This window comes from Vespa velutina, chromosome 1 (genome assembly GCF_912470025.1).
Source record: "Vespa velutina chromosome 1, iVesVel2.1, whole genome shotgun sequence".
NCBI lineage: Eukaryota > Metazoa > Arthropoda > Insecta > Hymenoptera > Vespidae > Vespa > Vespa velutina.
The window spans coordinates 19136834-19161833 of record NC_062188.1 but is presented as its reverse complement, the minus strand read 5'-3'; the positions used below and the strand labels follow the sequence as shown (position 1 = coordinate 19161833).

Genomic DNA, 25000 nt, shown 5'->3' with positions numbered 1-25000 from the left:
TCGGACTTTCGATGTTGTTGTTCAAATTATAGAATTTTCCTCTGGCATCTACGTGGAAATGTTATTTATTTATAATTAAAAAAAAAAAAAAAAAAAAAAAGAAAAAGAAAAAAAAGGAAAAATATTTAATTTCATATTGATAATGAAAATTATTTTATTATCGCATAATAAAACAATTTATTCTGGAATTTTGCTAAGATAAAATCTTTAATGTCGAGCTATCTCTTGAAAGATGATGCGTCACCACTCGGCCACAAAATTATGTACGTGATCGTCGTTGCATTCTCTAGATGATAGTCTCTATTGTATATACGGCATACATAAGTAAATAGGAATGGGTGTGTACCGTGCATAACTCGAATATATAAGTATTATTATATATGGAATAATTCTGTTAACCATTATAACGTAGTACCATACCGAAAGTATTATAATTTTCTTATCGATCGTATTAAATATTTTTGAATGAATCTTTTCTTTTCTTTTCTTTTTTTTTTTTTTTGCTTCTTTCTTTTTCTAAGTGTTTTTTGTTTGTTTGTTTGTTTTTTCTCTGTCTGGAATTTTTTTTTCTTTCTCTCTCTCTCTCTCTCTCTCTCTCTCTCTCTCTCTCTTTCTGTCTCTCTTCAATGTCAACTCAAGTATGTCGATTATCTCGTCGGAAATCGAATCGGTAATCGATAAATATAACAAAACTTTTATTGAACGTAACTTTAAAATGAATTTTTCAGATCGTTGAACGTGAACGAACGAGATCAAATTTCTAATTTAACAGGTGGTTAAATAATTCGTGTTAAACCAAAATCTTTAACAATTTGTAAATCGTTGATTACGTAAACTAAGTACTTACTTACGATAGTCAGTAGCTTGTGTTTTGAATATCGTCGTACGATTAAGCGATCGGATAAGTCGAATTAGTGAACATTCGATGGTCACGAGTAACGACGTCGTTTATCTTTACTTCTCCTTTCTCTCTCTCTCTCTTTCTCTCTTTCTCTTTAGAAAATCTTTTTTTTCTTTTTTTTTCTTTTTTTTCCGTATCAATTCACAGAAATATATAAACGATAATGAGAAACGTTAATAGCACTAAGTTGTATTCATTTGTAATTCGAATAAATTGCGAATGTTTCAGCGCGACCTGTTTCTCAATTACTTCCTTTGCCTGTTTTGCCGTAGTTAATTGATAAAGAGAGAGAGAGAGAGAGTATGTGTGTGTATGTGTGTGTGTGTGGTTGATGCTTCTACATGAAATATATACATATATATATATATATATATATATATATATATATATGTGTGTGTATGTATAATTTAGAACGCTTTAGGCGTAAGTGTTACGCGTAATCGAGTCATTCGATGATATCGATATCGCTATCTCCTCGTCGTCACGTGTACGAGAGTAAATATTTTTCAATTTTATAATCGAACGATGATTCATTAATGTTTTCCTATTCATTACTCGTACGATTAACGAATGTAATCTTTTTCGCGATATTTTAGACGATATATTATCGTTTTATCATTAATATTATGTCCTATAATGATAGTTCTTAATATTCATAAGAACTATGAATAACATAGGATCGTATGTAATATTTAAAATTATTTGATATCTCTAAATATTAACTTAACAATATGCGTGTAGTAAGTAATATGTATTTATCTAGTAATTTAAGTTTATTTCCAATGGTTCGTATCTTATTATAAAGTAAATTAACGAACAGAGTGTATATATATATATATATATATATACTACAATATTACATTTTACGTTATTTTAGAAATTTAATTAATATACGATCGAATGAGTTTGATCGAAATGAAATTTCTTTTAAGCTCTTCGAACGTCTACATATATACATACATACATACTTAGATAATAACGTTTGCACGTTCAGTTTAGATAAAAGAGAGAGAGAGAGAGAGAGAGAGAGAGAGAGAGAGAGAGAGAAAAGGAAAAAAAAATCATACACGATTTTTAATTAGGCAATCACTTTTGAGCAACAGGCCATTTAATGAAGTCCCATTTTGTGAATGTAATAAAACGCATTCCATGGAAGAAACATTTTTTTGGAGAAAAACTTAAAACGAACGAGCTATAAATCTATCTCGCGCAACCGTTATTAAGAGGAGTAGAGGTTGGGAGGGTGGAAAAGAGGAGGTACATTACGAGGCTCGATCTCTAATGCTTTTGCGGTGGCCATCGTGCGAAAGTGTCGAGTAACTAAACGTTCGTACAATGTTCGCCGAGGGTCATTTCGATTTAATTAAATGAATATTCATATCTACGAAACTACGTATTTCGTTCGTGGTATTCAATGAAAAAATAAGAAAAGAAACGAAGTCTTTCTCCCACCCTCCCCTCCCCTCCTCTTTTGCGGCTCCTAGTCTCCACGCCCCTCCCTCGGCCACTGAAAGAAAAATAAAAAAAAAAAAAAAAAAAGAAAAAAGAGGAAGAGAAAGTATGAAGATACTTACGACGCGAATGCGATTAAAATTTGCGAAAATAAATCTTCTTGCGTACTTAATGACCCCTTTCGTTGCTTCGATAGAATTTATGTTTATTACCGTAAGTCGTATCTCTTTTGATTTAATTTCTTTTTTTTTTTCTCTTTTTCTCTTCTCAACGAATATATACGTATTATTATCTCTATTTTCGTTTTTTTTTGTACGCCCGAGCGTGTGTATGCGTGTGTGTGTGTGTGTGTGTTGCGAGAAAATAATAACAGGGACGCGTCTATTCGGAGAGATAAATGTCAAATTGGTATTCTTATATCTTTATATACTTCGGGGTTCTTTTTTTTTTCTTTTTTTTTCTTTTTGATATCTTTATACAATTAAAAATTAATGTTGATTAATGTTGAAAGATATAAATCAATTTATTTATTTATTTATTTATTTATTTCCTCTTTTCTTCTTTTAAGTCAAAAATCAAAGTTCATGTTAAATGTTAAACACATATTCCTCTTCTTCTTCTTCTTCTCCTAATTTTATATCACTTCTTTATCGGTCGTTAATTCGACGAAGGAGAAAAAAAAAAAAAAAAAAAAAAAAAAAAAAAAAGAAAAAAGAAAAAAAAACGCGTCATACCTAAATACACGTCCGTCGAATTACTTTCGAAATTTTGTGAGATTGAAAATTGATAGTACGAGTCTCTTAGTTACGATAACTAACACGTCGTCAGATCGTTCGATCGAATTTTCTTGTCACGATCGTACTCCTTTCTTTAGAAAAGTGCGAGGATTTGTTTCTCGAATGAATTCAATTATCGTTTCTCTTCTCTATTTCTTTCATTTTCCTTGTTTTTATTTTTTCTTTTTTCTTTTTGTTTCTTCTTATCTTTTTTTTTTTTTTTCTTTTCTTTTCTTTTCTTTTCTTTTCTCTAGTAATAGCTCGATAGCTTTCGCCTCGTTGAAAGTTTCTCTCTCTCTCTCTCTCTCTCTCTCTCTCTCTCTCTCTCTCTCTCTCTCTCTCTGTATATATATATATATATATTTACATATGTATATATATAAGAACTACTCATGTAATCGTTGAACGTAAATCGAATTACTATTAATGAACTTGTTAACAATTAACGTGCTTCTCGGGAAAAAAAAAAAAAAAAAAAAAAAAAAAAAAAAAAACGTTGGAGAATATCGATGTAAAAGGAAAGAATGAAAGTAATGAAACAAAAAAAAAAAGAAATTGAAGAAAATAAAAGAAAAATAAGAATTACGTTTTCCCTTGGATTAACGATCATCGGTTGGTTTGATTCATAGACTCAATTTCCTTTTCTCGTCTGAACTTTCTCTAGATATAAATTGAAGGTCGCTGATCTTTCGTTTTCTTAGAACGATATGAACCATTTTACGGGTCACCGATCCTGTAAACTTATCACGAAACTATCGTAATTCTTTTCGAACGCTTTTATACGTAACTTTTCTGTTCAGAGTTGTTGCTACGAGTTATCTCGATTTATATCGATGTATGCGATAAATAATGTGACAATGAAAATCATATCAGAATATCTTTTCGATTTTTTTTCAATATTTTTCGTTCGTCAATCGATCGAACATACATTATTATTTATTTATTTTATTTATTTTATTTATTTATTCACTATCAGGATATTCAGCACCTTTACTCGATTGTATTGTACTTCGTTATCGGAATTGTTGACTTTGCCAATTGCTACTCAAAATTCTTGGTTGCACGCGTCTAAACATATCGCTAGCAATTCCGTATCGTCCAAACACTGTTGTTCTACGTGCTTCGAACGCAAAATACGTAGTTGTATAGAAGGTTTAACAAGGTATCCGCACTACAGATTTTGCTAATTCGATCTACGTGTACCACCATCGTGTTCACGTCGAATAATTCTAAGTGTTAAAGATCGCGAAGATCCGAGAGAACTTTCGTTAATGAATACTTTCCTCTCTATTTGTTTCTTTTTTTTTTTCCAAATCATTAATCGCTCCTTCAACGAATATTTCAAAATAATATAAATCGTTTGTATGATTATCGTGCATATTTCTAACGTTAAAATATTATTTCACGTAAATTTTCATTTATTATTTCAATAATGTTCTTAGCTCGTTGGACAGATTTTTTGTTTCGTTTTGTTTTTGTTTTCTTTTTGTTTTCTTATTTATTTATTTACTTTCCTTTTACGAGATTAAAATCCACGTATCATTCGATTTGACAGATAATTAGAAGAGAGAGAGAGAGAGAGAGAGAGAGAGAAAATTATTATTACCATTCATTGATTTTTGTGATCTGTTCTTTATTCCCATTGTAGATATTAATAAATATAATATTATTTCTATGAATAAGATTATATTGAAATCGTTCTCGCGAAACTACTATTTACTTTTGACAGTTAATGGATTGAAAACGCATAGGACATATAGGAAAGTTTTCGAGTTCATAGTCAAAATAGAATCCCCGTCGACTGTTACGAAACTACTATCTTCGGCGTAATAAGGAAGTTGGCAAGTTCATTTTCAAAGAGAGAGAGAGAGAGAGAGAGAGAGAGAGAGAGAGAGAGAGAGAGAGAGAGAGAGAGAGAGAGAGAGAGAGAGAGTCGAACAAAGGCACATAGATATAGATATCCGTTAGAACGTGTCTACGTTGAAAGTAGTCGATGTCACTGCTTTCGAATTTGTTGAAGGAAGAACGAAGGTGAATTAAAACTCTTCAACAAATCTGACATTTTCATAATTAAAGTATACCGATTTGATATTAAATTCATTGCCATATTGTTGACACCTGAAAGCAAATCAAATTATCATAAGAGGAAGATATTTTATCTTCTTTCTTTTTTTTTTTTTTTTTTTTTTTTTTTTTTTTTTTTTTTTTTTCTTTTTCTAATTACAAGATACGACCAGTCAAGCCATTGAACGATTGTAATTGATTTTAATAAATTACAATTTTATTAATCGTACGATCAGAATATATTTATCGATTAAATTCAATTGTGGCATATTGCATTCCTTCGATGCATTCCTTTTTTTTTTTTTTTCTTTTTTCTTTTTCTTCTTCTTCTTCTTCTTTTCTTTTTTTTGTTTTTTCACAGACAAAATTAAGATAATACTTAATTTTTTATTTATTTGTTCGACGTTGAAAGAGTAGAATTTAAAAAAAAAAAAAAAAAAAAAAAAAAAAAACAAAAGAGAGATAAAAAAACATCTTAAACTGATTATATACGATTTTAGTACGATAAAAGAAACTTGAAGGGAATCGTTTAGCCGATTCTAAACGAAATTGTATTATTATGTGTTTGCCTGTATTATTCGTGCCCACCTGCGTCAGTATAATAGATACATACATACACACACACACACGCGCACATATTCAGAGATACGCATATACATGCATTCGTACGTACATAAGAATCGTACATAAGAATCTGTATTTTTATGTGAGTTAGTTCGAAAACAAGTAACTTGTTCATCGAGTTACTGCTTGCATTTGCGAGGTCACATAGAATCTAATTAACCCAAACTAAAATGGAGTTAGAGTCGGTGCCGTTGTCGAAATAGAGATGCTGCGACCAAAACATCGGACGAAGCTTTTAGTACAAGAAAATAAGCTATCTCTCTCTCTCTCTCTCTCTCTCTCTCTCTTTCTCTCTCTTCCTTCCTCTTTCTCATTAATTTTGCACTCCATTATCTGTCACGGACACCACTCTTGAGACGGCTCGTTAATATTTTTCTTTCTTACTCCTTTCCATTTCTTCGCGAAGGATGTTAAGATTAGAGTAGAATTATTATAACCAAGGACGGTGCACTAAGAAGTCATGTATATATATATATATATATATATATATATATTTTTTTTTTTGTATTCCTGAGATTCGAATAAAAAATAATCAATGTGCGCGTATAAATATACATACAATAGAATATTTGTAAAATACAGATTCATTCTATTATAATCATATCGACAGAATAGAAATGAAATAGAAATATTTTCGTAATAAATTCTTGAGCAAAGGAAGCCATTAACTATTATCAGTCGTCATTATCTATAGATAGAAAAAAAAAACTAATCTTCCTTAGCAATGATACGTTCTTCTATATGTACTTGTATGGCTTAAGGATTGAACGTAAAACTCTACTTACATTACATACATACATATACACACACACATATATATATATATATATATGTATATATATATATTTTACAGTCAATTTTCCTACTAATATACTTGGTTAAATTCAACAATACATACGGTAAATAGCGAGAGAACAATGCAAGAATTCCATGATAGAGGTATACAGAAATAAAGGTATATATATATATATATATATATATATATATATATATATATGCGTTGATGATGGTGCTCGAGAACGTACAGCTATATCCCTGGTACTCTTCAAGTTGGTTAGAGCAGCTCCGGTACTTTAACCACCCACGTACATACATATATGCATATATACATATATACATGCATACGTGACGACGTATTCTCTGTGTCGCTGACACCCGCTAATTATAATTTGTGTCGCGAGTTTCACCGAGCCGTAGTACGCTAAAGAGTAATAGGGTAAAAGAGGGGTGAGTGAGAGAGGGACCCGCCAACTCTCGACTACTTCGCGAAATATGCATCGACGAGTGTACCGCTGCCGCCGCCTCCTTATTTTCTTCTTCCTCTTCTTATTCTTCTTCTTCTCTTCCTTCCTTCCTTCCTCCTCCTCCTCCTCCTCCTCCTCCTCCTCCTTCTCCTCCTCCTTCATCTCCGCCTCTGCTTCTGTCTCCGTCTCTGCCTCCGCCTCCGCCTCCACCTCCTACTCGTCTTTCTTTCATCTTTGACATTAAGATCCGCATCGACCCTAACGAACGATCCTTCTTTTCGAATCGTTTTTTATTTCTTTTTTTATTTCTTTTCTTATTTATTTTTTTTTTTTTTTCTTTTTTTTTTTTTTTTTTTCTTGACGAGTAGACGCATCCGAAAATCTGAAAAAGGGCGACCTTCACATTGTTTGAATCAGCGACGAGCTATCTTTCCTTTTTTTTTTATTCTTTTCCCTTTTTTGTCTTTTTTTTTTTTTTTTTCCTTTTTTATTTTGCTTTCTTTTTTCTCCGCAGCAAGCCATAATTGAAAAACTAATATATTCCATAACGTGCTGCAACGCATGCAATATTAAATACTCCACGTATTTATTAAGGCATTTTAATTTTCCTTGTAATTGTATTTTATTATTTTCGACATTTGTCGTTTAATTATCCGGCTTCGTTTATCCATTAATTGAGCTCTTTTATATATATATATATATATAAATCGGAAAGGTATAATCGAAATTGCGATTACAATGCAATTTTTATTGAATTCTTTCTTTTTTTTTTTAATTCTTTTTAATTGTTCTTTATTTTTCTTTCTTTCCTTCTTTGCTAAAATATTCTTATAATTTAAATAACGTGCAATGTCCGCGTACATTCTTCCTTTCTATTAGGGAAAAAATAATAAAAATCTATAGATCTTTCTTTTTCCAATCAATACCTTTCTCTTATTTCTTTAAGAAGATCGTAGAATATGATGATTATCTATCTAATCAAGATAATTATCTTTTTGTAGATATTCTATTACTATTCTATGAAAAGATAGATATAGAGAGTTTCGAAATGACGATTATTGATTCGACATATCTACGATGTTCGAATTCATTCTATAAATCTATTATGTAATGTATTCATTCCTTAAATCGTATTAACGCAAATGCACGCGTATTACAATTTGATCGATATAGCGTTGCCGATCGAAAATAACTCAAATCGAATCGTAAATGTCCTACGTAAATCTCAAATTTACTCAGATTATTTTATATCTCGTTTTATCTGAAAATTACTTAAAAGATATATACCCATATATGTATATTCTATTATATACATATAATTTAATATATATATATGAGATTATTATTTAATATTATTTAAAGTAGACATAATCAAGATCGATCGAAGGAATAAAATCTGTTTCACTTTTGGTCACGTTCGACTCTCAAATTCATAAATATGAAAAGCCGTTGAAAGTTCATATTGAGAGAGTAACCCTCTCGAATTGGGTGGCAATGATAATAGCCGTGGATCGCAAAAAATCCACGAAGATTTGCATTGTAAATCTCTTTTCATACTCGAGCACAACGAAGAGTTCGGAGGGGTAATAGTGGCCGATAGGGGTATATATATAGTGGGTGTATAAAGCTCGGTAGGGAGGGGCCAGAGGGAGGGAGTGGTATGGGGGATGGTATTACGATTCTCCAGCACGTAAAACGCTTTAAAAGTGGCTTTAAAGATCTCTTAGATATTTATTCGCTGAGTTTGCCACTTTTCTCAAGACTTATACGTGCGCGAATAACTGTTTTACATTCGCCGTTTGCTCTCTTTCGAATTTCGAAATATATATATATAATACTTTCTAATTCGTCGTAATAACGTTGAATATAGGAGGAAAAAAAAGGAATCATAATAACGATAATAATAATAATAATAATAATAATAATAATAATATTAATAATAAAAATAGAATTCTGATGTAAAACTCGTGACATTTGAACGATGATTGCGCTTGCTTCCGTCATAAATAATATTATGCAATCGAGATGAGAGAGTCTCGACTTTTCTCTCTTTTATCGAGAAAAAGATAAAAAAGAAAAGAGAAGAAGAAGAAGAAGAAGAAGAAGAAGCAACAGTAGTAATTAGAAAAAGAGACAGAGAGAAAGAGAGAGAGAGAGCGAATGAGAGAGCGATAGTGAAAAGGTGAAGGAAGAAGAACGGTAGGAAGTGATAGACAGAGACAGAGAGAGAAAGAGAGAGAGAGAACAGACGTTGTCTCAGCGATTTACACATTTTCTTGAGACCTCGTAAAAGCTTGTTATGACGTCAAGTGTCATCTGTTAGAAAGAAGCCAAGGAGAACCGCATTTCTCGCGGTATCGCGCGCGCTAATGCGTTTATTAATCCTCGAAGGACGACGATACGACGGAGGAAGAAAGTATCACGAGGAATGCTACGAGGAATGCTCCTTTTCTCTCGTTATTTTTAACCTAAATACTGTCATGCTCGAAGAAGAATATCGTTACGTTTTCATAATAATCGCCCTACTAAAGTGCCTTTTTCTTTTTTTATTTGTGTATATGTGCGTGTGTATATATATATATATATATATATATATATACATATTTTGTATTTAGCGCAATACTTTCTTATTTTTTATTCATTCATTCATTTATTTATTCTTTTTCTTTTCTTTTTTTTTTCTATTTTTTTTTCTTTTTTTTTTTCTTTTTTTTTATTGTTACAGAAGGTGGACCCCGAGTTGATATTTACGAAACAAGAGCGCATTGGTAAAGGTAGCTTCGGTGAGGTTTTCAAAGGTATCGATAATAGGACACAACAAGTCGTTGCCATTAAAATCATCGATCTCGAAGAAGCGGAGGATGAGATCGAGGATATTCAGCAGGAAATTATGGTCCTGTCGCAGTGCGACAGTCCATACGTTACCAAGTACTACGGGTCCTACCTCAAGGTAAGTTTCTTTTTCTTTTTCTTTTTCTATTCTTTCTTTTCTCTTTCTCTCATTCTCTCTCTTTCTTCCTCTTTCTTTCTCTCTATCTCTCTTTACCTCTATATCTCTCTCTCTCTCTCTCTCTCTCTCACTCACTCTTACTCTCTATTTTAAATGTTACCTGTTAGAAAATTGTAACTTATAAAAGAAATCTTGGATATTTTTATACTCGGTAAAAGAATAGACAAAAGAGAGAGAGAGAGAGAAAGAGAGAGCGAGGGAGAGAGAGAAAAAGAGAAAGAGAGAGAGAGAGAGAGAGAGAGAAAGTAATAATCGATCGATGATTATGTTTAATCGTGATTATTATGAAGATTACAACGACGACGACGACGACGACGACGACGGCTTTATTACGGAAGATTGTAATTTTTGTGGGTGTATCGCATGTAGCGTTAAATCGGCCGCGCCCTGTCGGCATGTACGAATTGAATAAAAAAGAAAGAAAGAAAAAAAAAAAAAAAAAAAAAAAAGGGAAAATAAGAAAAAAAAAAAAAAAAATGTTTTACCTAACGAGAATGATTGGCCGATGGGCCCGTAACGTCCCATCATTTATCATTCGTCGAAGAATAGGAAGGGCTCGTCCGTTCGGTTTAACCATCGCTTCCGCAACGACAATGTTCGCGCGATGTCGACGCTTCCGCTTCCGTTCGAACTCCCCATCCCGTATTTCTCTTTATTTTTTGTTTGTTTGTTTTTTTTTTCTTTTCTTTCTTTTTTGTTCCTCTATCTTCCCTCCCCTCCCCTCCCCTCCCCTCCTCTACTATCCTATTCCTCTCCTCTCCTCTTCTTTCCTCTTCGACCATGAAAACTTTCCAATATTCCTATGGAAACTAGAATTCTTTTTATTCAACAACATCCCCTTTTTATACACCGAGACTTTCTAATTTGCTATTGAATGTTCTATCGTAGAAAAAATATTTCACGTGTTTATTAATCCAACGTATTTAGAAGCACATAGAGAACGATTTAGATTTTCATGAAAATAACAGTCAGTTGTGTAAGAAGTATAATCAATATAATTGCTATAATAATAATAGATTATTAATGCCAATTCTTTAATATAACGGGTAAGACTTTATTCCAGGAATATCGGTGAGATCGTTGATCGATGATGATCTTGATCTACGTTCCCATCTCAATTGTTATATATTAAGCCTTTCTTTCTTTCTTTCTCTCTCTTTTTCTTTTTCTTTTCTCTTTTTTCTTTTTTTTTTTTTTTTTTTTTTTTTTTTTTTTTTTTTTTTTTTTTTTTTTTTTTTACTCCAATTATTACACGTACATTCACTTCGTATATCTTACTTCTGTAATAAATTTCATGCAATACGCGTTTTCTTGAGTCATAATCGTGTAAAATTACATCACAGTCTTTGATACTATGATAAGCACGATTTTCTTACGTCGTATATATTATTATTAAAATTAATATCGACTGTATATCAAGTTTTCGCTCGCTTAGATACTCTCTCATTAAAGATTTAACCATATACGATTTATCGATCGTTTTCTATTTAGAAAGAGAGAAATAGAAAGAGAGAGAGAGAGAGAGAGAGAGTCATTAAATGTCTGCATGTACATTAATAACGAGCTCGTCGTTCTAACTTTCATAAAGTTGTTTTTCTAACTTCTATTCCCATATTTCGATTGGATATATCTCTATGGAGAAAAGAACGATCTAATGATATTTAATGATCGTTTTATGCACGGTGATCAAAGAAAAAGTCGTTTTCAATGAAACGATCGACGACGACGAGAAATACATTCTTCGATATTATTTCATTCTCATCTAAATGATTATACGCATTCTTCGTTCCTTTTATTTTTTTTTTTTTTTTTTTTATATCGCATTTTTCGATACTCTTCTTAAGTAGAACTTATAATCTTCTCTTTTGTTTTATTATTTTTGTGTGTTTTTTTCATTTTCTTTCTTTCTTTCTTTCTTCAGTTTTTTTCTTTTTTCTTCTTTAAAAAAAGAATATTTTCAAGAAAATGAAAATAATCGAAGAGTAACGGGGGGGTGGGGGATGGGGGTACTCGTACAAATGTTTACGAGCCTGATGACATACAGTCGTACATAACGGGTACATCGTGGATACCTCTTACTTCTTTCGTAGGTGTATATACACACACATATATATATATATATATGTACTGCCTTCAGAGTGAGTAGTAGTCTGTCTCTCTGTTATTAAGCCGACGAAGTCTCTGCGAACAACAGTTATCAGTCAGAGTGCAAAAGCACTTTGCCATTTCTCGATTCAGCCTCTATTATACCGAGCTTTCTTACATTTCCTTCAAACATATTTTCCCCTCTTTTCATCATGTCTTATAGCACCTTGTGTATTATATCCTCTCTCTCTCTCTCTCTCTCTCTCTCTCTCTCTCTCTTTAGATATTTTTTAAAAGGTATCTTCGTTTTTCCTTTTCTTTTTTTTTTTTTTTTTCTTTTTTTTGTCAATTTTTACCAAAGTAATCTCGAGTAAAAAATCACTTTACGAATACCTTTTGCCAATAGTCTGACACTTTAAAGACACATTTTATTGTTGATCGTGTCAGTTGTTTTTTTTTTTTTTCTTTTCTTTTTTTTTTCCTTTTTTCATTTCCTTTTATTTATTTTTTCCTACGTACGTAAAAAGTGCGAGACATCTCGTCGTAGATTTCGAAAATTTACAGAAAGTATAGAAAAAAAAAAAAAAAACAAAACAAAACAGAAATTATATCCCGTAATGTATCATAGTTTTATATCATAAGATATAAATAATACATTTTTATCTGAATTTAATGAAATCGACGATTATGTTAATTGCCATTATTTCAATCGTTTGACTATGAATGAACATTTTGAAATCTTTTCTCATTGCAAATATATATCTAAGAGAATTTAAAAATCTTTGCCGACGTTAAAACGTAGGAAGTGGAATTTAGGAAAGCGTTGGCAAACTCGAGAAGTGGCAAACGGTAATCAGAATTTCTTTTTTCTCTCCTTACCAAGAGATCGAACAGTCATCGTATAATACTTTGACGACACTCCTTGGTATTTCTCAATCCGGATTCAGAAGAGAAGAAGAGGATGATGACGATGACGATGACGATGACGATGACGATGATGAAGAGGCGTTTCTTCGTGACTTCGTCTCTTTTGTCTCTTTGTATATTTTTCTTGCTTTTTTCTTTCTCTCTTCTTGTCTTTTCCTTTTATATTTATTTTTATTCTATTTCTCTTTATTCATTTATTTCTTTTTTTCCTCTTCCTCTTCTTCTTCGTCTTCTTCATCTTATTATTATTATTATTATTATTATTATTATTATTATTATTATTATTTTATTGTCTAGAACGAAAGAATACAGGTAAATTAGCTAATCGAATTTAGTCATAGCTAAAGGGATGGTTTAGTCGTGATCGAGGACGGGAGTGAGGATAGTAAAGGATTTTGAAAAGGATCGATCATGATTACGACGTAGAAAATCATAGGATCGCGTTTATAATAATTCTTTTCGTCTAACTCTTCTTCATTCGATCATTTATTCTTCATTCGATTTATTCTTCTCCGTCGTTGAAATTAATCAGAATGAAATATCCGTTTAATGAAATACGTTCTGTGGATATTACTTTCACTGACATGATGAGTTGGGCGCCGATTGTTGCTAGGGTTGGGGATTGGTCGGTCGGTCGACTCCATTTTGAAGTTTCTCGTACGTTGTCCTTTCCTCTTCATTACGTTCACTTCATTGTTCTTTGTAACAAAGGGTGATTTCTTTCTCTCCCTCTCTCTCTCTCTCTCTCTTTTGTGTACTATCTCTATTCCTGTCTCTCCCTTGGAAAGAAAATACGTTCGGCGGAGAATTTTGTTAATCGAACGAGTCTCTAATTGAAGAGAGAAAGAGAAAGAGAGAAAAGAAGAGAAAGAGAAACAGAGAGAGAGAGAGAGAGAGAGAGAGAGAGAGAAGGTACGTATTAACTACATGATGATTTCTTCTTAAGCGACGACGTCTCGATAAACGTTTGCTCTATTCGTCTCTTATTCTCTTTTAGATATGATGAAATGACGGTATTTTAATCCGTCACGTTTTCTCGACCGTAATATAGATGATAAATCATAATAATTTGTTGAGTCAGTCGATGAGAGAAAGAGAAACAGAGACAGAGAGAGAGAGAGAGAGAAAATAGGGAATAACATTCTTAACATTTCTCTCGAATCGAATGAATTTAATTGAAATTTCATTTATTTCTCTCTCTCTCTCGCTCTCTCTCTCTCTCTCTCTCTCTCTCTCTCTCTCTGTCCAACCCCAACGTAAATGCTCATTCGGATATTTATTATTATTATTATTGTTGTTGTTGTTATTATTATTATTATCATTGTATTTATTTAATTCAATCGTCATTTTTAATTGGAATTATACGGCGAATGAGGGAATTGGCAGAGAATGATGCGTGAATGTAATTGTTCTTTTTTATTCTGATCATATGGACGGACGTTCGATCGAATTGGAGAGGAATAATCCAATTGACTCTCCTTTTTTTCCCTTTTTTTTTTTTTTTTTATAAGAAAAAAAATGATAAAGAAGAACTTATAACTCCGAAGAGAGAAAGAGAGAGAGAAAGAGAGAGAGAGAGAGAGAGAGAGAGAAGAGCCAACCCGCCAACTATCGATGCCATTTCAGATTCGGCAAAGCGCATTAAAAGATTAAAAACGTTCCATACGTATGAGAGAGAGAGAGAGAGAGAGAAAGAGATAGAGAGGGAGAGAGGGAGCAGGAAGATGAAAATGGCGAGAGAGTTCGTAGACCTTTTTAAGTGTCCTCCTCCTTCTCCTCCTTCTTCTACACCACCTCCATCATCTATATCTCCTCCAACCTTGTTCCATCTTTTCGCGTCGATTTCGTGGTGTGCGTCAGGGTGGAATAACTCGAAGCGCGAGAAAAAGGGGTGTGCGAGATGTCCGGTTTCGTATTCGTCTACCCTCCCGTTTTAGAAAAAAGAAAAGAAGGGAAGAAAGAAAGAAAGAAAGAACGAAAAAGAAAATGAGAGAAAAAAAAAGGAGAAGAACTTAAATAAAAGAGAAAAAGAGCATTCAGGAGCTTCTTTATATAGGGTGAGTCATCTAATTCCTTACGAGTCAGCACAGTCGGATGACTGGCAAAGAATGTATCGACAAAATTCTTTTAATATACAAAGTGTATGAAAATGAATTTTCTTTTTTTTTTTTTTTTTTTTTTTTAATTTAATTTAATTTAATTTTTCTTCTTTCCTTTTGGAATAATACACTCGTCTTTATTGATTAAAAAGTAAATTGACGAACTCGGAACGGGTTAAGATATCTCACCCTGTATAGTTTGCTAGCAAGAGCGATATTATTAGTCAGCCAATTTCCTAATGACTCGGACCTCGCATTCGAGGAGGTCCAAGAATAGATTTTGCTCCTGGTCTGTGTCTATGTATGTATGTATATATGTATATGTATCTATGTATGATATGTATGTATGTATGTATGTGTGTGTGTGTGTGTGTGTGTGTCTAGGCGCAACTATCATTTTTATTTTTCTTTCAGCTTATCACCTTCTTCTTTTCGCACTTCCTCATAGCGTTTACGCTCGATCGAACGCTTTCACTCTTGCCAAACATTACGATCGGTACACCTTACAAACTATATTACGTTCGCGTTCAATGATATATTATAGATGATATTTTTCTTGGATCTATTTCGAGATATTTTAATATCCTTTTCCTTAAATCGATAGAGAAGCGAAAGGTGCCATTAATCTAAAATTAACTATTTACGGATTTAATTATTACGACAATCTCATCAACGTAATACCACACTAAATTAATCTTCTTCATAATTATTTCCGAATAATTAAACGTTCAATATAGATTACAGTGTTCTTAAATACCGGCTTCTTTTCAGTTTGATATTATAATCAGATTAATTTTACGAAATCGATAATTGTTAAATTAGAGATGCGTAGATTAAACTGTTCGATGAATAAAATAGGGGGTTCCTTTCACGAGGAAAAAGATTAAGAAAAATAAAAAAAAAAAAATAAAAAAAAAAATAAAAAAAAGAAGAAGAAGGAAAAGGATACTTCATCCCTCATTTAAATAGTACATTATAAATAAGAAATAAACAAAAATATGTATCGATCCGATTGAATCCGAATGATGAAGATATATCGTCAGGAAGAAGTATCGTCATGAGAACAACAAATCGAACTTTTTCTTTTTTCCATTTTTCTTTTTTCTTTCCCCCTCTCTCTCTCTCTCTCTCTCTCTCTCTCTCTCTCTCTCTCTCTCTCTCTCTCTCCTACCCCTTTTCGTTCAATTTGAAAACCATTTGGATTCATCGATAGGACCCATCGATATTTAATTTAGAGTTTCAACGGTATCAAGTTGTATTTTTGCCGATGGTTTTGTTGATCCGGGAATGAATTAAAAAAGACAAAAAAAAAAAAAAAATAGAAAAAAATAGAAAAAAAAAAAATAGAGAAATACCACCAAGGGAAAAAAAAAGGAAAACAGAGGGAGGAGCGAAAAGTAGGATGAGACTTGAAGGAGAGAGAGAGAGAGAGAGAGAGAGAGAGAGGATGAGATACGCATGTACCTAGAAGCGTACAAACACGTACGGCTTTGAAACGAACCTTTGAAATAACGTAGAGCCAAGATTAATTCCGTCGCGTCGTCCATCACTGCCAACGGCACTCCTGCCATTTTGCGAAACGGACGAACAAAAGGACGTGGCTTCGTCCACGAGAAAAACAAAATCAGCGCATCATTAATCATCCGGTCGTTGAACGGTTTTGTCTCTTCTGTTTTTTTTTTTTCTTTTTTCTTTTTTTTCTGTTTAGTTTCCTTCCCCTTTTTGTCTTCTCTCTCTTTCTGTCTCTCTTTCTCTTTCTCTCCGCCGACCATCTGCTTTTTGACATCTCTTTCCCCTCAAACCTCACCATCCCCCACCCAGCCCAGTGCAACTTGGAGTCATTTCTTCTAAAAGAGAGATCTGTCTCTGCGTAAGAGAAAAGAAAAAGGAGGAAAAAAAAAACAGAAAGAAATTAAGGAAGGAAAATAATGCACTTCAATCTGTTGAAATTCAGTAAAGAAAATTGTGTAATGATACTAGGGAGGAGAGGGTGGGAGGAGGATAAAAAAGGAGACGGTGGGATTTGACCGTCAATCAAGTTAGGATAGAAAATATTGCTTGGTATTCTAATCGCGGATAATTTTCATGAATTATTTATTTTTTTGTTTGTCTTTCTCTCTCTCTCTCTCTCCCTCTCTCTCTCTTTCTTTCTTTCTTTTCAAATATAAATATATTTCTAACCGTAAACGTGTCATTTCAAAGCATTATATACAGTAGGTAGATAGGTAGGTAGGTAGCTAGGTAGGTAGGTAGGTAGGTAAGTTAGGTAAGGTAAGGTACATATCAGTAGTAAGAAGAGAAACATGATTTGCGGTTTCGCCGAGGTTTCTGATCTTACCAGTGCGTTCCGTGTCTCAACAACCTTTCCCTTTACCTCTTCTCCGACGTCCTATAATCCTTGAGGGAACGGAGGGGTGCATGAACCAACTGGAAGCGGTCTTTCCTTCTCTGAGAGGAAGAGTGGATATTCGAGATGTGGTTCAATGAACTCTTGTAAGTTAGCTAGCTAGCTAGCTAGCTAAGAAGTTAGCTGGTTAGCTGGTTAAAGTTGACGACATAGACGTCGTCCTCATCGTTGTTGTTGTTGTCATCGTTCGTCGTAGTCGTCGTCGTCGTCGTCGTCGTCGTCGTCGTCGTAAACGTCATCCCGTAGAGGACGGGAACACCTACATCGCAATAGAATTAAATGGAATGGAATAAACTATGAGAACGTACACAACCGGCGTACCATATCTTAAAATCTAAAACTCCTTCTACTTACCATGATCCGTATGATAGATGATGCCATTTTATGAACGAATGTAACGTCTACCTACTTCTTAGTCGTACCGATTTTGAATGCACTTTACGTCGTCGTCCTTTTCGTCGTCCGAGGATTCGTCACTTAAATGTAGGATTTACCAAAAGGATTTGTATCTTTTCGTAAAAGTTAGAGAGAGAGAGAGAAAGAAAGAAAGAGGAATTTCTATGATACGTGGCTGACATTCTCAACGATGACGAGTACATACATACATACATACATACATACATACATACATATATATATATGTATATAATCTCGTCAAACATTTTTATCGCTTAGAATCGTTTTAGAAGGATTTTTTGTTCCTTTGTTATTTTCAATCTAACGATATTGCTTTTCTATCGCGATTAAGGTTTAGCCTAAATTGTGATAACCTATCACGCCCACGTACATCGAATAAATCTGTTATCTATATATTTGTATGTGTATGTACGTGTATATATATATATATAAATGTTCAGTGATCAAAGTGCGAAGATCCTTGAGTATCCTTGTACGGACCAGTGACTCGATCCGAGCGATTATTAACGAGCGATAATTCATCGACGATATCATCATCGTTGTATAGAGTTCATCTATAGTATGTACCATCCCTATATAGAGATAAGATTTATCAGATAATCCGTAAGACTTGGCCGTTCTCTTGTTTGTAACACCCTGTCTGTCATCTTCTCGTTGTCGACAAGGACGAAGGTATATACCGATTGGTCATCGATGTCGGATATAATTATAAAAGTGTAACGTCCCGTAAAACATTGGAATACGAGGTGTTAAAGCGTCGAATCTTCATCGTCGTCGAGAATTATCGCATATTTATCGCATCGAAAAACATTAGAGAGAAAAAGGGAGAGAGAGAGAGAGAGAGAGAGAGAGGGAGGGAGGGAGGGAAAAAGAAAAAAAATTAAAAAAAAAGGTTTAGGTCGATCGCTCGAGCTATGGCACCCTTTTTAAAGAAAATTAACGTAGGTTCGAACAAAAAAGAAAAAAAGACCTTTTTTTTTTTATTATTATTATTTTTCTTATCCTCCGCTCGAACGAAATTTATCGATCGAGAATTATCGCGAGAGATTAAAAAAAAAAAAAAAAGAAAAAAAAAAGGAAAAAGAAAAAAGAAGAAAAAAAGTGTAGTAAAAGAAAATAATAAACTAAATGAGTAAAACACGTTCGTTTCGCTCGTTCTTGCAAATGTTTTTTGTCTTTTTTTTTTTTTTTTTTTTTTTTTTTCCGAACTTTAAACATTTTACATAAAATCGAGATAATTTTTTTGAACGAGATTTCGCTCGACAATGTGCAATACGACATATTCGCGAAGGAAGGTCAGGTCGAAAATAAACTTTCAAATACGAACGTTTTACCAGTAATTGACGTTAACGTACAAAAGCATTTCTCTTGTTAAATTTTTAATGTGAGACTTGCGAGAAGTGATAACTACGGTCATACGTCAAAAGTTACGTCCATATGTTATACGTCCAAAAGGAATGGTGATCAATTTTGTAAAAGATTTTCCTTAATTAGTTCTTGGATAATTCATCGGAGGATACGCTTAAAGATTATCTTATATTAGATATAATATATACGAACTTAATGACTTCAGTCTAATGATCGATCTATCTTCATAATTGAATAGATACGCGATGATAATTATTTGAACATCGCGTTATATTGTTCGTTAGTAAACAAAATTTTTTGAAAAATACGATGTACAATTGGAAAGAAAAAAAAAAAAAGAAAATACAAAAATAGAGAGAGAGAGAGAGAGAGAGAGAGAGAGAGAGAAAAGGAATGTTAAGAAATACGCTCGTTCGATTATTATTAAAGTATAATTTAATACTTAAAGAGTTAGAATGTTGAAAGGATTTCCACGAAAAATCACGTTTTCTCAATTTGACGAATTATTTCCTTTTTTCAGGGTACGAAACTATGGATTATCATGGAGTACTTGGGTGGCGGTTCGGCTCTCGACTTGATGAAGGCCGGCAGCTTCGAAGAAATGCACATTGCGGTAATATTGCGGGAGGTACTAAAAGGACTGGATTATCTTCATAGCGAACGTAAGCTTCATCGTGATATAAAAGGTGAATATATTTTTCGTCTGAGATAAGTATGGTAAATTCGTGCACTATCCACACCGCCCGTTATATTTATTACCTATTCGCGTAAAAGACTTTCTCAGTATTTTCATAGTATTAGGAGAAGAGAAAAAAAGATAAGAGGAGTAGAGAGAGAGAGAGAGAGAAAGAAAGATGGAACGGTGAAGAGAGAAAGAAAAATCATTCTTTTACTACTTCTTTTTCTTCTTCTTCTTCTTCTTCTTCTTCTTCTTCTTCTTCTTCTTCTTCTTCTTCTTCTACTTTTGAAATATCTACGTATCAATATATATATATACAAAGTTTAATCCGAATTTTAGCGGCGAACGTTTTGCTGAGCGAAATGGGCGACGTCAAATTGGCGGATTTTGGTGTTGCTGGCCAACTTACTAATACTACGAGCAAACGTAACACCTTCGTTGGTACTCCTTTTTGGATGGCACCAGAAGTTATCAAGCAATCTGCTTATGATTCTAAAGTAAGTTAATCGTGATTATATACATATATCACTATATCCATATATTCATTTATGTATATATATTATTTTTTTTTTTTTTTTTTTTTTTTCTTTTTTTTTTTTCTTCTTCAATATTCAATGACGAACTCATTGAATTTCTTTGCGATCGTGTTCTATCGATCTTACGCAAAACTATAGCGCTTAAAAACTCGTCCCGTTATTTCCACGAAAGACAGCGAATTACCGTCGCGCTTTGTCGTTAACGCTTCGTTAACACCTCGAAGAGGCAACATCGGACAAGAGTAGTAAAGAGAAGCTTTTCTTTCTTCCTCGCAGGCTGACATTTGGTCCCTCGGCATTACGGCGATCGAACTGGCGAAAGGAGAGCCTCCTAACAGCGAGCTACATCCCATGAGGGTCCTTTTCCTCATACCTAAGAACAATCCACCACAGTTAACTGGGAATTACACGAAACAGTTCAAAGAGTTCGTCGAGGCGTGCTTAAATAAGGATCCCGAGAACGTAAGTTGTTCTGTACTGTTCGTCTTCTTCATTGTCCTATAAGGTCTGTCTCGTGCGCGTGCACGTTTTCGTTCAACATAAAAAAAAAACCCTTTCACGTGGTTAAACTTGAAAATTAATTTTAAAAGTTGGCGAGTAAATTTGAGGAAAAATTTTATGAGATAAAATCTTTACGATGTTTATACACATATATATATATGCGATTTTTAAAATTTCCCCCAAGAAGACGAGGACTCTCATTATTTTTTTTTTGTTTTTGTTTTTTTTTTCTTTTTTTTTTTTTTAACAAAAAATGTCTACATTTGATAAAAATATATATATATAAAAAAAAAAGAAGTAATAATCTCGACTGAAGATTTTTTTAACCGCGAAAATTTTCTTATACACACTTTTCATTTTTCTTTTTTCCTTTTTAACTATAAAATGTTATCACTACTTTCGTTTGAAGGTACTTTTAAAGAGTAAACTGAAAAATGAGAAAAGAATAAAAGGGAAAGAAAGATTCGATCGTAAATAAAAAAAAAAAAAAAAAAGGAAAAAAAAAATAAATAAATAAATATGAAATAAAAAATAACAAAGAGAAAAAAAATAATAATAAAGAGAAAAAAGAGTGGATTCTTGAGGGTTAAAAGGATCATCGTTCGAAACGAAATTAAAGTGAACGTATATCGAACGAAAAGTAAGAAGGGACGAAGATTCAATTTTTCTCTTGAAATCGGTCTATTCGAAACAAACGTAATTTCATTTACGGACAACGAACTTGTAATACTAAGATTTCTTCCTTTTAACAATATTCCTCAAAGACGTTTACTCTTTTTCTTTCCCATCCTTCCCTCTCTACCCTCTCCCTCTCCCTTCCGCCCCTGATGTTATAACATTGTCATAATTTTTCATTCATATTTTATGACATACCATGAACCCATTAATATTCGATTCGTTAACACGTGTTATAATAATTACTTTGATTCTCATTGAATCTATCGAAGAAATCTATGATATATCTCATTAATAATTCATTATTTGTGAGCTTTCATTTGATCATTGTATCCTTACCTTATATAGAGGCCAACGGCGAAGGAGCTTTTAAAGTTTCAATTCATAAGGAAGGCAAAGAAGAACTCGTACTTGATCGACCTGATTGACAGGTACAAGAAGTGGAAGTCACAACGAAGCGAAGAGTCCGAGACGGAGAGCGAGAATTCAGACTCGTGAGTAACAACGATTGTTACATATAAACGTGTCGCGTATGAAGTACGAGAGATATTAAGATCGTAATCGCAAATTGATCTATTAAGATCTATTTAAATTGGGATTTTTCTTTTCTTTTCTTTTTTTTTTTTTTTTTATGTATTCGTAAAAATAAATCTTTTCGTGATTGTTTTTTTATTTTTTTTTTTTTTTTTTTTCTATCTAACGTTCATTTCAAATTAATTAATTGTTACGTATATATAGATTTATCGATCGGATTTAAAATCTATCATTTTGTTCTATTGTAGGGAGGAATCAAAGCAAGATAGCGACATGGACGAGCCATGGATAATGACAGTGAAGGGTCCACACGGAGTTAAAGGATCCGTAGTACCTATGTTGCCACTGGACGAGCAACCTACCTCGTTAACCGTGACTCACACACTGAATCATAGGTCCTCGAACCATAATCAACAAACGAAACCGCATGCGAATGGAGCTTCGCGATCGCCACCTAAAGAATCAACGTTGAATCATTACAGAAGTGATTCCAGAGATTCCCTACGTGACGGACAAAGCAAGCACACAACACCGGTAAGAGAATATGCAATTGGTTGCTGTATTATGATCGCGGTTGGATCGTCTCAGAGAGAAAAAAGAAAGGAAATGAAATAAATTAAAGAAAAAAAAGAAACAAAAAATATATATATATATTCTTTCTGTATCTCTTTGAGTTTTCAATTTTTTTCATTGTCACCAAAGTTTCATTCGTTTTTTAACAATTTGTCATATAAATCAGAGCTACGTGCAAATAACGAAAGAAACTTTTACAATTATCTTAATTATATTTTTATATAATAATCTAATATAATATAATATGATAAATATTATATATTATATTATATTTTATTAATATCAATATTATTATTATTTTCAGTTGAGACCTCACGAAGCTGCACCACCACCACCGATCGACACGCGAGAGAAAAGAGACGAGCGAGATTTTCGCGATTCCAGCAGAGAATCAACTCTGAGGGAGCCAAAGGAATTACGTGATAGCAGGGAAAGGGATAGGGATGGTAGAGACAGGGAACGAGATAGGGAAGGTAGAGAAAGGGGGGATGCTGTTACGAGAGATAAAAGAAACAGTAAACCGGACGTACCAGTGGTACCAATGGTCGACCATAGATCTACCGAGGACAAGCAACAGCGACCAAGGAGTTCACAAGAACTTAAACACCCACGAAGCGCTGCCCTATCGGCCGTAGTCTTGCCCCTTCTATCAGAGGTAAATTCTTTTTCTTGTTTTTTTTTTCTTTCTTTTTTTTATTTTCTTCTTTCCTTCCTCTCTCTCTCTCTCTCTCTCTCTCTTTTTCTCTAGTAAAAAAATATTTACTATATAAATAGCCATATAATCAAAATGAAGCAGCAAATAACGTTTTTTCTTTTTCTGTTTTCCTTTCTTTCTTCATCCCCTCCCCCCTCCCTTCTCTCTCTCTCTCTATCTATCTCTATCTCTCTATCTCTATCTCTATCTCTCTCTATCTTTCTTTCTTCGCAAATGATCAAGCTCCAACGAAAGCACCAGTATTCCGCGCGAGACAATAACGGCGAAGGTGGAAGTGGCGTTGGAAAAAATGGTGGCGCGATAGAAGAACTACGTGGTGCCTTTGAAATGGCTGAACGTACGTCTCCAGGAATGACCGAAGCTCTTATCAGGGAACTTCTTAAATCATTGCTTCCGGCCAATCACTCGGAGGGTCGTCTATCCATGCTAATGGAGAAAGTTATATTGAGGTAATTTTCGATAAAAACTTTCGATAAAAATTTTCGATAAAAATTTTCGATAAAAAAAAAAAAAAAAAAAAAAAAAAAAAAAAAAAGAAAAAAAGAATTATCTCTTATTATCATCGAACGATCGTTTATCTCTTTCTGATTATATTCAATAATTTTTTTTTGTCGTTATCATTATTATTATTATTATTATTATTATTATTATTGCTACACCACCATCATCACTACTATTACTACTACTGTTATTATTATTATTTATTATTATTATTATTATTATCATTTGTTTTGTTTTTTAGGGATACGTAGGGACGCGAGAGGTCGAAGGTTCGCAAGAGATTGTGGTCCGAAAATGTCCTGACATTATAATCGTTCGTTACTTCTCTATTATCAAGCTTATTTATCACTCCGAGCCAGCTCATCGTTAAAACGCCATTTCCGAACTTGAAGAAAAGCTATAGCAGAAACGAGGATCGTCGTGATTAATATACGAGTATGCGTTTACATCTTTTTAAATAACTTTAATGGCCGAATTACAACGAAATCTATCGAACCTTTATCTAAACGAATTAATCTAAAGAAGAAGAAAAAAAAAAACAAAAAAGAAAAAGAAAAGAAGATAAAAAAGAAGGAAAGAAAAAAAGGAAAAAAAGAAAGAAAGGGAAAAGAACTACCACAAGATTTTTCATCTATTTTCAACGTTAACACTTTTCAATATTTCTAATCTAATGGGTCCCTTTCATATATATATATATATATATATATATATATATATATATATATATATATATAAAAGAAAAATACCCTGTTGCCTAGAATTCTTCGAAATAGTTCCTATTTGTGTAATTACGAATTCTCGTTTGCTGAGAGAAAAGGGGGAAAAAAAAAAAAGAAAAGAAAAGAAAGAAAAAAAAGAAAGAGAACGAGAAAAACATTTCGTTTAGGAATTTTTTTTTTAAATGCATAATGT

The 25000-nt window shown here is 33.0% G+C and overlaps 1 protein-coding gene and 1 long non-coding RNA gene across 8 annotated transcripts in view; one reads left to right on the top strand and one right to left on the bottom strand.

Moving 5' to 3' along the window:
• Positions 1–1144, bottom strand: part of LOC124956985 — an 8270-nt gene extending 7126 nt beyond the window's left edge. For both annotated transcript variants that reach the window (XR_007103422.1, XR_007103421.1), the window contains exons 1-2: positions 848–1144; positions 1–48 (exon numbers count right to left, since the gene is read on the bottom strand). The exon at positions 1–48 is cut by the window's left edge and continues 93 nt beyond it. This is a non-coding gene — a long non-coding RNA (uncharacterized LOC124956985). The remainder of the gene's footprint in view (positions 49–847) is intronic.
• LOC124956914 (serine/threonine-protein kinase 26) overlaps positions 1–24640 on the top strand; it is a 101833-nt gene extending 77193 nt beyond the window's left edge. For 4 of the 6 annotated variants that reach the window (XM_047513353.1, XM_047513390.1, XM_047513397.1 and 1 more), the window contains 9 exons: positions 9787–10011; positions 19895–20060; positions 20393–20550; positions 20866–21051; positions 22114–22259; positions 22548–22833; positions 23177–23527; positions 23810–24036; positions 24330–24640. In XM_047513353.1, the coding sequence (XP_047369309.1) occupies positions 9787–10011; positions 19895–20060; positions 20393–20550; positions 20866–21051; positions 22114–22259; positions 22548–22833; positions 23177–23527; positions 23810–24036; positions 24330–24339 (1755 nt within the window). In that variant the 3' untranslated portion in view covers positions 24340–24640. Of the gene's footprint in view, positions 1–9275; positions 9500–9786; positions 10012–19894; positions 20061–20392; positions 20551–20865; positions 21052–22113; positions 22260–22547; positions 22834–23176; positions 23528–23809; positions 24037–24329 lie in introns of those variants that run through there. The other 2 variants (XM_047513381.1, XM_047513371.1) reach the window with 2 other exon arrangements.
• The last annotated feature ends 360 nt before the right edge of the window (positions 24641–25000 follow it).